This window comes from Anneissia japonica, unplaced genomic scaffold (assembly GCF_011630105.1).
Source record: "Anneissia japonica isolate Jap-2015-1 unplaced genomic scaffold, ASM1163010v1 scaffold997_len2565447_cov190, whole genome shotgun sequence".
Lineage (NCBI taxonomy): Eukaryota > Metazoa > Echinodermata > Crinoidea > Comatulida > Comatulidae > Anneissia > Anneissia japonica.
In genome coordinates, this window is record NW_022696369.1 from 696,775 (window position 1) to 710,954 (window position 14,180).

At 31.4% G+C, this 14,180-nt stretch overlaps 1 protein-coding gene across 3 annotated transcripts in view; it reads left to right on the forward strand.

Moving 5' to 3' along the window:
- Positions 1–3,960: 3,960 nt before the first annotated feature.
- The window catches only part of LOC117101955 (myelin transcription factor 1-like), a 47,027-nt gene continuing 36,807 nt past the window's right edge, over positions 3,961–14,180 (forward strand). For all 3 annotated transcript variants that reach the window (XM_033242085.1, XM_033242086.1, XM_033242087.1), the window contains exons 1-3: positions 3,961–4,180; positions 6,166–6,214; positions 12,651–12,672. In XM_033242085.1, coding sequence (XP_033097976.1) covers positions 4,154–4,180; positions 6,166–6,214; positions 12,651–12,672 — 98 coding nt within the window. In that variant the 5' untranslated portion in view covers positions 3,961–4,153. The remainder of the gene's footprint in view (positions 4,181–6,165; positions 6,215–12,650; positions 12,673–14,180) is intronic.

Below are 14,180 nucleotides of genomic sequence, written 5' to 3' on the forward strand. Positions count from 1 at the left end.
GTAATTTGCATTTATTTATTTAAATGATAAGGTCAGTTATGGAAGTAGTAGAAAGAAATTAAGATAATAAATAAGATAAAGTAGTACAGTACATTATAAGTGTACAAGTAATAAGTGAGTATACACATGAATGTACAGGTTGGTTAGTCATCAGGATGTTCATATTTGTAGTGTAGAATGATGATTTGAGGCTCATCATATCCAGCTAAAAAAACACCTTCTATCCCTCTTGTTTTTCACTTTAATTGTGCTCGGTTTCTTGGTCTAATTTGAATTGTTTGTTTTCTTTTTTCGGTTGTGTCTTATTTAACCTGTCTTGTCCATGTCCTCTTTCTTTCTGTTTGTTTTTGTGTCCCATTTTTTTGTATTGTTTCAGGCTCACCCTCCACAAGAGTTTTTCTTCCTGGGTCTGTGCCTTTTTGCTGTTGCCCCGAATTGTTATGATTCTGTTTTTTGTTTTTGTTTGTATTTGAACTGGAAAAGGAATCAAATAACTTACTTTTAATTAAATTGAATCTTTTGAACAGGCAGGACATGCCATTGTAACAATTGTTTATAAGTTGATTCAGGATTAAAAATGTTAAAATTGTGTTTTCTATAATAATAGTAATAATAATAATAATATAAAAACATTATTTAACCATGGAAACACTTATTCACCACAATGGTGTTTTTCAATAAGACTGTAAAGGCATTGTACAACTTGACAAAACAGAAATTAAAACAAAAAGGTAAAAATAGACTTATTAAAAAAGAAAATCACAATAGGGCCTACTGAAAGAAACTTAATACATTAACTAAACTGAATTATCATAAATAAACTTGTATCATTAACTATAATACTTAATTGATTTTTATTTTCATTTTAAAATTGGAAATTGTATTTAAGTTTTTGAGGTCATCACTAAGTTCATTCCATAATTTAGCACCTCTGTATGATAAGCTAAATTTTTTATAATCTGTTCTTGGTTTGGGTAGTGTTAAATGATTTTCAGATCTGGTGTCATAGGGACATTCTTTAATATGGAATCTGCTTGTTAGTTCAGTTTGTGTAATTTCATCAGGATTTGAGTACAACATGTGGGATGTTTGAGTTTCTATCCTTATGGTATTGTTTTATGCAGGCCATTGTGCTAAAAATCCAAGAATGTTTGTTTCTCATGTGAACATGTTTATACTTGTGTGGAAAAAAAAACAGTTGTACTTTAATGGGGGTACCAGTTGATCACCACAAAGAAGATGGTTTTGTGGTTGTGGTTGGAGGATAAAATAGACCAGGCATTATGAACGTGATATTGGATACTTTTGCAAAGTATTAAAGGTAGGTAGTTCTTGTTAACAGTGGTATGATGGATTTGATGAAGTTAAAACTGTGGTTGGAGACAAATTTATAAGAAATTAAAGCTAAAATAATGTTTAGCACTTTCAGAAGAAAATAAAAAATTTTCTTAAACATATAATATAATTTGTATTTTTCTATAAAAAAAAAACCCTTTAAATATTGTGAAAGTTAAAAGTAAATTTGTCATGTTGAAGTAGAAAAAATGAGAAGTACTTCTCAATAGGAAATTGTAATGGTAATAAATCTAGGGGAAAATCTTTTTATTCTACTTTAGAATAACTTTTCTTTTAAAAATTCATAGCATTATTCATTTCCTAACTCTGCAATCTTTCAGAAACATGATTTCAATTATTCATTTTTGTTCTTTGTACGGAGTAGTATTGTCATGTTTTTTTTTATCTGGGCCATAATAAAAAATTGGACACATGTATTCAGTATAGTATTGGTTTCTATCAATCTAAATATCCTCATCTTTGGACCTGGCAATATTGTTTTTCTTTTCAAGGCCAGGTTAACTGCAACTGAATCTTTTGTTAATACCTTGAAAGCATTCAAAATACTTGATACTTTGTACTTCATCATGCTAAATGCTTACAATACTACAAGTAGGATTATTACAAAATTGTATTAATTTCTATTTTTAACTTTCCCTGTTTTATGGAATTTCTTCAAAGTTGTTTATCGTTGCAAGTACAGCACAGGCAATAAAACAAAATAATTTTAAAAGATATTAATTACACAAGAAAGAATAATAATATAAGATAATATTTGTTGGCAGTAGGATTTACAGGTGAGTTAATAATGCAAACTCTAATGTCTCACTGCGATCAAATCCAATTTTCTTCTTTTGGCCTTTTTGGCATGGTCCAGCCATTAGACGTGCCACCACTCTATTACAGTTCAGCCCTCACAATCATTATTGCTTAAAGTGTTGATTATTTTGTTAATTTGTTTAAGGTCTTTATTTGTTTGAATCGTGTGTTTAGATCTTCTCTAAAGAGGGCTTCTATTGTTACAAACGACAGTACAGTGTTCTCCCAAGAATTGCACTTGTCCACCACACAAATGTAGTGTTGCCAACCTGCAATTTCATTTTACAAAAAGTATCAATCAAATCAAAATACATTAAAGTAGAAAAAAATGCTGAGGGAAATTGTTATTATCTATCCCAAAATAATTGCCAAAAGTTGAACTTGTGAGGTCAAGTGTGCGGTGAACCTTTTAGCTTGTGAAGTGCTGATTGGTTGAACTTTATTTCATTTCACCATTAATATATTATGATCTTCTTAGTCCAAGCTCCTGAAACGTGTATGGAATATTGGATATCGTGTTAGGTTTTGCTAACATAATATCAAAGATATGATTAACATCTTACAGGATTTTGTCATCTAATATCACGATGCTGAATCTATGTTTTAATGTGTAATCAGGTAATAATAAATAAGTAACAGTTTGTCGATAGAAATGGTAGTTTCCTACTTACAGCATGTGTTGTACAATTATGCTACTTTATTCCGTATGCTACTTATAGTACTGTAACTCTCAATCAAACACATTCTTTATCATTTAACTTAAAGATCATCTATTATTTTCGTTACTGTATTTTTCAGTGGCGGATCCAGGAATTTGATGTAGAGGGGGGTCAGGGAGGGGCTTGACAGATGGAGGGTCTATACCACCTCAGACCCACCATGGTAAGAAAATTTATGATTATGTCACCTCTAGAAGGCTGGAAATGGCACTCTCAGACTTAGAATTTTAATGTAATTTTATTTTTTTCTCCAATTTTTTATAATTTTGAAAAATTCAGGGGGATGGGAAGGTGCCTTGATTCCACCACTGTTTTTGCGAGAGTACAAAAGATGCGTTTTAGGGAGTTTAAAAACAGTGTAGACCCATACAGTTAAAATGATGATCTCAAAATGATTATCGTTTTATTGAGTACTCTTTCAGGATTTGTTTCTTATTCTTTTGAAAATGTTTAAAAAAAAATTGAATACCCCTTATACAGTAAGTCATGAATTTATGAGTTACAAACTTGATAAAAAGCAGCCATATTGCAGAGTGTATTATAAATTGTATTTGTAGAGTGGCAAGCTAAATATAATTGCTAAAATATACAAATTATGGATTGTGTTGGAGGTCAACAAGACAGTTATTGATATCATAACATTTTTTTTTTTTCATTTTACACCTAAAAACATTGTATTTGTTTATAATTTCCTTTTTGAAGTTGTTCGACTTCCAACATTATCGGACATACCCATAATACAATAATAATAATAATAATAATAATAGAGATATCAATCATACTGAGAAGGGCATTATTAGTTTTGAGCTGATAGAAGTACAGTAAAATCAACTTAACTTATTTACAAATACTCTGTTATAATTGGGCAGTCATGATGAGAACTGCATTAAAGCTGATAATAACAAGAAGTGGAATCAACCTATAGATACTCAACTCTGATTGGTCAGTCCATCAGGCTGAGAACTATATTGTTAGTTGTGAGCTGATAGCTGATGGTCACATGAAATGGAATCAACCTACTGTATTATAAATGTTGCTTTCTGATTGGTCAGTGGGCATGTGAGATTTAATGCCAGGGGGACTTTGTACTCTACTGTTTTCTGTAAACCATACATTGGATATTTTCTGTGGAAAGGGGATGCCAAACGTGGATATACTTATTACATTTAAACGTCTGGATTTACATATGCACGCAAGAATAGTGCATTGGGTATTGAGTGTACACATGATTTTTTATTTGGGATTATATATTTCCTCGTGACGACTTATTTGTTATTGATATGACCGTGGCCACCACCTGTGGTAGGGTAAGTTTCATTTTTAAACTTCATTGTTAAGCATCATGAGAAAAGTTTATGCATATATTATTTGATTATCGGGACTGGAATTCCATAGATTTTTCAATATTTAATTGCTATTTTCATTTAAATATTAGTCACTTAAATTATCAGGATACATTCCTTTTGTTATTTAAATTATAAATAAAAGCCTTGTGTGATTTAATTTGATAAATTTGTATTTGTTATGCAAACAAAAGTTAATATGAACTTTAAACTTTGTTGAAATGTTTATAGAAGAACTTTTATAATTTGCATTTTTTCTGTACAAAATTTATGATGAAAATAATTGATTATTTTCTAATTTTGTTGTGTTTTATGTAATTTTGTTGAAGTAATTTTTAGGAATAAACTTTGCAAAATGACAAACCTATTTTTATATGTCCTAAGGTATATCAGCATGTTCCAATATTATTATACAGTCAGAAATTAAATAGTAAAGATAAAATTATTATTCTCTATCAAAAATTTATTCTCAAAACTTCCAATCAAGGGCAATAATAATTCATTTGTGATTAAACTTTTTATTAGTTTTAGGTATTTTTAGCAATCCATAACTTGAACAAAGGTATATCGATTGTCTTTGTGGCAACTAAACTAAGTCCATTCGCTTGTTTTCATACAAGTACAAGAGTTTTGGAGCTTGAATTACACGCTGACTGGCTCTTTTCACATTCTAATCGCTCCATTCTTTGTTTTATTTCAAATTCTTTGTTAAGCGGTGATGGTTATATCCAGTATGGATTTTGTCTTCTTTTGTTGACAGTCATATTTATTGCAGATTTTTTAGGGGGGGGGGGTGGAAATGGAATTGTTTAACGTTCCTGTTATTGGATTTAGTTTCTTTCAAGCCATGATTAAAGAGAATAACTACTAGTTTTGGTGCATTTTGTTTGTTGAATGTCTGTTAATTCTCTTTGTACTTTTTACAAATTACTGCCTTTGTTCAGATACTGAATGGTTAAGTAGAACTAAAAAGTTTTGGTAAAGTTTCTTTTTATACTGTAGGAACTTTTATGGTCAGTTCAATTTTCACTAGTATTTTATGACATAAAACATGGCAGCGAAGCTTATAGTAAGATACCCTCCTTCCAATCTTAGTGTCGTGGGTTAAAATCAAGTAAAAAGGCCAGGAATGTTTTACATGGACAAAAATGTTTGCCTCCTTTTAAATTTTAGAATGAAAGGGATATATGTTTTATGAAGCATTATGTTATTTCAAAACGTGTAAATGGCAAATCATTAGCTGTTTCCTAAAGGATTATAATTTGAAATGTTTAATGATAATGACAAGTTTCTGCTATCGATATCAACATGGAACTCTGTGTTAGTTAACACAGATTTCCATGTTGATATGCCATTCCATATCCACATGGAATTTTGTGTTATTTAACAAACATCAGTTTGTGTGGGTACCTGTACATCAAACCAAAGAGTGCTGAGGTTTCATTAAAACAGAATCCTATCTCAAAGACTACCACAAACTAGGGGGCATCCTTCAAAAGAACTTAAAACGTGTTTGTACCGAACACATACTTCGTCTATAGATTGCATGTTCGAGTTTCAAACTTTATTCAAATACTAATAGGGCGCCCCCTATCTTGTGGTAGTACTTTGTTTTTCGTTTTATTGGGTGCATGCAAAATAAAAAAAGTTAGGACCTCTTGCTATCTATACTTTTTGATCAAACCCACATCAGTGTAATTATAATACTGTTTTGTATGTTAAGCCATGTGTTTACATGATGGACTTTTAATAAATGAGATGATTGTTTACTTATAATTGTTTTCATAGTTAAAACATTCTTGTACTTTATTAGTGACTAGTGTAGGTAGCCTACATTGTCAGATAAAAATAAAGATCAACCTCCAGTTTAACTACCTACATGGAGATTTTTAGAGTAAACTAATACCAAAAATAAATAAGATTATGTTTTTTGCTCTTTTCTTTTTTAGGATTCCAATGATGGCGAAGGAAGACGAACAAGAGCAAAGGGCCCCCCAGGTAAACACTTGGTTGCTATAGGGATTTATCACTAATAACAATATTAAACCTGATGAATAGTAGCCATTCTATATATTGTACAGTATTTGTGATGTGATCTGGACAATAATTTCATCAGGGAATATTTTTTCTCCCCATAAGAACTGCATCTTTGCTGTTGTTATAGTAGTAGATTAGCTAATAAAACAGACCATTAAGTGAAAAGATAATATTGTTTTTATCATAGAACAAAAGCATTCATTTTCATACATCTTCATCACCCTATACATTTATTTTTAAATGAGAGTATTACATACATTTTTTAGCTCTCAATACTGATCACAAATTTTAAGATGGATGATTAATATTGAAAAAGAGCATTGAAGGAAGCAGGATGCATTATTGACTTAAATTGTTTTCATCATTAGTGTGACTTAAGTAAAGTTGTTCTTGACTTTAAGCTTGACCTCCCAAACAGAACAAAAATCAATTCTCCGGTAATGTTGTATGTAAACTAGGTCGTAGGTAAAAGTATAATATGGCAGTGGTAGATCTAGAATTTAGCAATGGAGGGTGGAATGCGATTTGCGAAGCACCAACCGGGTGGGGAGGGCGTGGTTTTTACTAGGGTGAAGATTTGTTTCCAAAGGTGAGGGGAGACATTTTGTGAGTCCACACCCACCTGAGGCCCACCATAGTTGTGCCCGAGGTGCGAAAATTTTAGGAAATAGTAGCTCTAGATGACCAGAAATGATACTTTTATATAGTAAAATTCATCGTCATCAAATAACCATTATATAGTGAAAATGAAGCGTCAACAAATTTCTCATGATTTTCGTCAACCATAGATATCTATATATGTGTAATGTACTATAGAAGATAAATATTAAAAACATTGTCTTTAATGTACTTAATTTAGGCATACCTACTTCAAAGCCATTTGTCCACATAAGGGCAGAGGTGGGAACATTTGGGGAAATAGTACCTAGATTACCGGAAATGACACTCTGTTATAATAAAATTTATCATCATCGATTAAATTAATCGCTGTGATGTTCCATTGAAAATAAAACTCAATTGTCATTGATGTATTTTTAATTTACTTTACCATGTGCAGAAAACCAATCTTATTATTATTACCGGTAATTACACACTTTTTCTCATACTTTGTGTATTATAAGTGATTCAGATGTTTGTGGGCAGAGATAGAGTACCGATTGTACAGCACACTTTCGTTAAAACCTGGGTCATTTATGCAGTTCATTTCAACAATTTTCAGGCATCTTCTTGACTTATGATATTATTACATTGTGGACGAAAAGTAAGGGACCAACCCCCACCCCCTTAACAATATTTTGGGACGTGTCCCCCTGTCCCTCCTTGATCATGGGTTTAGAGAGAGGCATTCCCTTCCATTTGAGATTTGTTTGGATTAGTTGACAGCTAGATGTTCTTTGATGACATCTGAAAAGAAGTTAAGCTTAAAATAGAAAGTGTATTACAAGAGTAACCTACTACATTTAACATGTATACACGAGAAGCACAAACAAGACAAGTGACTATATATTTTTTTCGAGGTCACCGAAGGGGGTGGCTAGCCATCCTATTCACCCCCTAGATCTGCCACTGTACGGCAATGACAGATTCTATCATGTCATTATATTATATGAGCTATGAACTTGTTTTAGGACTGGGATTTTCATTGACTTGTGAAAAAGAAATATGTAAAAAACAAAAAATAGAATAGCTTTGAAAGTAGATTTATGGAACTGTCCAACCCTGTCTTTTCGGATATTAGAGGTACTTTCCCTGGCAGAAACATCCTGCATCCACCCTGATACATTACAATTAAATGTATTAAGAAATTATGCACAATAAGTCAGTTCACTATTGAAATACTCAAGGATTTAGCTTTCACAAAATCCCATATGTAGTCTATTGTAATTACTGAAAAAGTTGCAGTTAATAGGAAGCATACAAGTATTTTTTATCAAGACATCATTGTTAAAAAAGTGAAAGACTTTCTATTTTAAAAAAGTAAGCAGGAAACTCTTTTATGATCGTAAAACAATCAGTGGTTTTGTTCTTATTGTGTTTAACATTATTTGTAGATTGTAGGGTAAATATATCTGCTTTACCATACAGCATTTAACCATAAACCTTGCAAAGAACCCTTTAGACTTAATCTCTAAAAGTAGCCCCCTCTGTTTGCAAAATTAATCTCAAAAAGAAGCCCATCTTCGATAGAAAGCCCATGGGCTTCTTTTCGAGATACTACAGCATGCCTAAATTATACTACATACATGGATTTCAAAGAAACAGATGAATTTCAGTAGTTTAGGGAAGGAGGTATAAAATTTATTTACACCTCCTTTGTTTAGGTGATTTAATGTCAAATAATATACTCCATGATACAGACTGATGTTCTGTCTGATGCTGTGATTGAATATTATATGAATGTATATATTATATATATGATATAATATTATTATAGTAGTAATTTTTAAAATTAAAAGCATACATTTTGAAAAGAAGCCCCTCTTTACTTTGTACACTTGAAAAGAAGCCCATTCAATAGTCCAAGAAAAAAAAAAGCCCAGGCTTTTATTCAAGGTTTTATGGTATTAATTTTTGTACACACTACGGTATTACGATTTATGTGGAAAATATCTGTGATTTGGCCATGTTTAAGCATTTGTCACATAAGTAAAAGTTTATGGTTTATAGACACAGCTTAATGTCCAGTAACTTACTATTTTTATTTTGTTGCCAGATTTTACCATTTTATTGGTCCTTGATGAATAGTAACTGTGACAAAATTGTTTATTTTATTTTACTCATTATATAGGCACATGGGCCAAGGGGGATTAGCGAACTTAATTACTGTCTGAGTAGTAACCCCTTACACAAGATGCTTTACATAAACCAAGTCTCGTTATGAGGCTGAGGGGGAGGGGGAGGTGGAGTTGTTTGTGATCGTTAGAAGAAATCCTGTCACTGACAGGAAAGTTCTTTTACCTTAAAAAATATTCTTTGTTGTAAATTTGGGTTTGTCTATATGTTCATTTAAATAGGAAGTAATTTTATTAAAAATAATTTTCAATATATTGATGCCCTACAAATATAATAAGTCAGCAGTACTATCATATTTTTAACTGGCTGACTTAAGTTATACATCACCTGGGTTTAAATAGAGGTAATTTCCTGAGTGACTGCCTGATGTGGCAGATTAATTAAAGAATATTATAATCTGTGACAGTTCAGTAATGAGTGTCATTAATCTACAACAAAAGGGGTTTAGGGTCTTTGTGTTCAGAATAGTGAACACCAAACTGAATGCATAAACTATTATGTTGGGCCTCATTTAAGGCCAAATAAACTTAGTTTCACGTCCGGAATTTGAAATTATTTTTTGGTGAGGATATTTACTATTTGATTTTTAATTTCATCAACATGCGTTCTCTTGAAGGATAATGGAAATCAGAATTATAAAGAAGCGAAGGTAATGGAAAGTTGTCAAGAGACGATACGGACAATTCAAGTTGTAAAGAAGAACATCTTTAAATAATGCAAGGATTCATGAATAAAATATGATTTATCTTGATTTTCAAAACTAACCTTCATAAATCTCAATTTCTGAAAAATTTCCTTAAAATTCATCTTTTCCAATTCAATTATCTTAACACTAATAGTTCTTACATCTTTCTGAGTAGTACAGTATGTGATTCGTAGACAGCATTTTTTAAACAGGGAGATGAGAGGGGCAAACATCGTCCCAGCAGCCTTTTAAGTTTATTTAATTTTGGTATGCAAGTTCCGCCTCCGATTAAAGATTCCTCCAGTATTTTTTTATAAAAGAAGTAAAATGAATCTTTATAATGTTCTTCTGCTATTTATGTTCCCAGCTCTTCTTATGCTTGATATCATTTTTTCAGATAGTCATTATTTTTATTTTCCATGGAAAAAGGAATTTTTTTGAAAAATCACGAACAATAAATGTTTTCATGAGGCTCTAAAATTTGATGAGGGCGGGGACGTGAAACCAGCAATCAATTTTATTTGGCCTAATAAGTTTATGGATCTGGGAGTTTGAGTACAGACCGGTGGCTGATGGTGATAGTTGTTCAAATCGTGTGTTCATAAAATAAACCAGCATTATAATAACAGCTTCTGGAATGATTAAGAAGGCTATAAAAATGTTAGAGAACGAACGAATCAAAAACATTTTATTGGCAGCAAGATTAAATTTCAATATGTATCTAGAATTTTTTTAAGTAAGCTTAGAAATACAAGATGATAAATATACTGGACAGTTCTTACTCTGAAATATCATATTCTTAATATATTTATACCGACAAATTTAAATGAAATCATTGCTTATTATAATATTATATTACCCCTTTTACACTGTTTTACACTGCAAGCAAAAAACTCTAGGAACAACCCAGGCTAAAAACTCTGGAGTTGTGGTTAGTGGAAACAGCAAAAAATATGACTCGAGTTGCCGAACACCGCACTTGAATTTGATTCCGGATTGCAGGCCTTAGCTGGCGCCTAACGCAGCTGTGGTCAAGTAGGCCTAACCTTTGCTGGCAACAGGCTAGGCCAAGACACTTTCCAAATTAAACCTCCTGCACTTCCGTATAGACTTGATAACAAAATTGCTGATTTAATTCAAATAATAAAAAATAAATCTACAGATACATTGCTTCAGTATTGACAATAATTATGGCTCCATCACGACTCAAGGAACTCGAGCGAAGGGATGATTACCATACCAACAAAAACTGAGGGTGGTATTTTAAGTTAGTTACCGGTGTAAAATGAGTGAAATCGAGATCTACCCATACTTTTTCGTTTAATGTAAAGGGAAATGCATCCGGTAATATTCCAGAATTAACATGGATTTATTTTCATCTTGGCAGTGTAAAAAGGTTATATTATTAGAATCTCTCCAAAACTTTTGCTGTATATCATAATACTCGACAGGAATAAAGGACTAGTTTTGTGCAAAGGTTTTTCAGCTATGTTAAAATTTAAGATTTTTCCCCGTACCAGTTTTTTTAACAAATATCCAGCCATCATTAATGTCTATTGATACATATCTTCTTAAAACAGCAATAATGTATATATATATTAATTTATTCATAAATTATATTTTTTTTAGAATAAAAATTGAAAATTTATTACACAAGGAACATTTTTAATTATTTTCTGAATACCTTTTTATAATTTGTAACTTATGTTCATTTCCTATTCAAGTGTTATAGTGCATACAAGCGAGATCATGCGACAATAGCAGTCATTGATGCCTTTCCCACAATTTCCTGTTTTCCCAGGATTTTCTCTTTAAATCTTTCAAAGATAATTTCAAAGGAAAAACCATTTATCTTGATCTTCAAACAATTTTTCTATATCATTGAAGTAACCTTGAAGTTGCTTTTAAGAAGACTTTCTTTGCATCGACTGAACCTCTTTTTGAAGATCTCATTATACCGTTATTAAAATTAATGTCTTTTTTTCATCTGAGTATATATTATAAGTTGGATTTTTTTTTTTTTGGAATAGTGTATTTCAATCTTACTTGCACATCAATTAGGTTCCTTAAATATCAAATTATAATTTAGTTACTGTGATGTTCATCTCATACCATTCTAACTATATGCAATTTTTATGAAGGTTGTACAACCAGACTAGATAAAAAAAGCTGTCTACTACTGTTCTTTTGTTGTTTTATTGGCTGTGTGTTGTATTATTATTATTTAAGTGTATGTCTTCAAGTCAAACCAAAATAACAGAAGTAACCAATATTTCCATCCATCACCTAATTCTATAGTTAATATGGAATTGAAACTGAAGTTTTCAAAAAAGAATAAAATGTGATTGGCTCTGGCAATGTTTTAAATTTTAATTCTCGAAAGTTTGGGTGCTTGTGGGAAATTAGAAATTGCAACAAATGGTGGGTTTTCGCCAGAGCTGGTCACAAATGTTCAAGAAATATTTGGGTCTTAATAATAATAATAATATAGCACTACTTTTAACTTAAATGTGACAAAGCGCTTTACATCAAGATAATAATTATGAAAAACATATTTATGTTTTTCATATTAAACAAATTTATACATATATTTTAATGCATATATGAAATATATACATTAAAATCACAATATAAATCCAAGTAAAAATAAATCAGTGTACAAAATAAGTGAAAATAAAGTTGCTAGCTAACAGATACGCATGGGAACGGCATGGTGTGTTATGTGAAATGCCAACTTCCCCAAGTCAGCCTCCCTTTGTGTTGCTTCCCTTTCAGGCATTTTGTACTGTATATCTATTTTCACAATATCAAACACAGCAAAAATTTGAATTGTTATATGTACCACTCACTGACTTCTATCTTATTTATTATAATTTGATGATTTAGACTAAATATTTTGTCTTTTTCCCTCTTTTTCAGAACCGTTACCTGAGGCTTCTGGGTAAGTATTATTGTTATTAGTGCGATATGTATAGTAACCAAAGGAGTTGATTTATATTATACTAGTTAGTAGAAACCAAGTTGATGGATTCATAGTAATGGAAGAAGTTAATTGATTTATAAAAATCTAAGGAGTAGATTGATTAGTAAAATAAGTTAATTGATTAGTATTGATATTGATAGATAGATAGATAACTTTATTGTGAAAACAGTGTCTTTAGAGCAACAAGAATTTAAATGTGACTCATGTAAAAATAGTGCTACAATAATATGTTGATTAATTAGATGATTTGGAAAGAGGATTATGGGATTAGCTCATACATTAATAGATGTGATTTCTCTATTGTTGTGCTCTAGGAAGGGCACAAAAGTTCATTGTTTCAAAACAGAGAATTATGATTGTTACTAATAATATGTTGTAATTCTGTTGTTATTTTGTTTATGTTTAATTATGCCTGTCATTTCTGCCATGTTGTTGGTCTATGTATCTACTGTACATATGTTATGTTTTATTAATTTTCGTTTGTTGTCTCAGTTTTTGCTATCATGTAGGCCTAATTCTTATGTCTTGTATTTTCGTATACTGTATTATATTTCTTGTATCCTTATGTTAATCCATCATTCTTGATGATGACATAATTAATGTCGAAATATTGAATCCCAACACGAGTACGTATTATACTTTCTTATCTGAGGTTAATCAGTGGATATTTCGGTTTATGTTAATCCAAATGTTGTAATTTACTATCCTTTAGCTTTGATCATTGGTTGATAACAGTGCAACACCTTATGATATATTGATTTTATTCATTTGAAAGAAAAATTCTAAAAGGCTGAATGTTATGAATGTTATCAAATTTGACAAGTAAAGTATATATTGAACATGTTGATTGAAGGCCTTGGACTCCACTGAGAGATCAACAGCGAAAGTGTAAAATAAGTAATTTAGCTAAAATTTTGTATTGAGACAAGTTTTTTTATACCATGAAAACCTATAGGTGAAACCCTTGATTGATTGTTAAGGGTCCATTAGTAATAGTACATTGTTATGTATTATTCATGAAATGTCTCTCTAAAATTTACCTGAATAAATTAGTGGTAATGGTTGTAGAATTATTAGCGTAAAACACTACTCTAGGTTTCTGTGTGCTTGATTTAAATGAGGATTATAGTACTTGGCATTTACAGACACTTTTCTGATAATAATTACCAATCAGTGTGCAAAGAGAAAAGAACATGTAAGGTAAAGGTAAAGGTTGGAGAATAGCCCATAGCTTGCAACGTCATTGTGCTGAATTGTGTATGGGGGTGATCCGTAACTACCTAGCATCATTCCACAACGAATGTGCTTTAATATTTTGTGCATAATAAACATTACGCACCAATATGAAGCTATGGGAGAGCGCCCATTGCCCTCTGAATGACTACTGGTCATGTATTTACCTAAGGGTACCTACCATGGTTTGTTGGTTTGTTCCCCTTCTCCCCCCCCCCCCCCACCCAAACCCG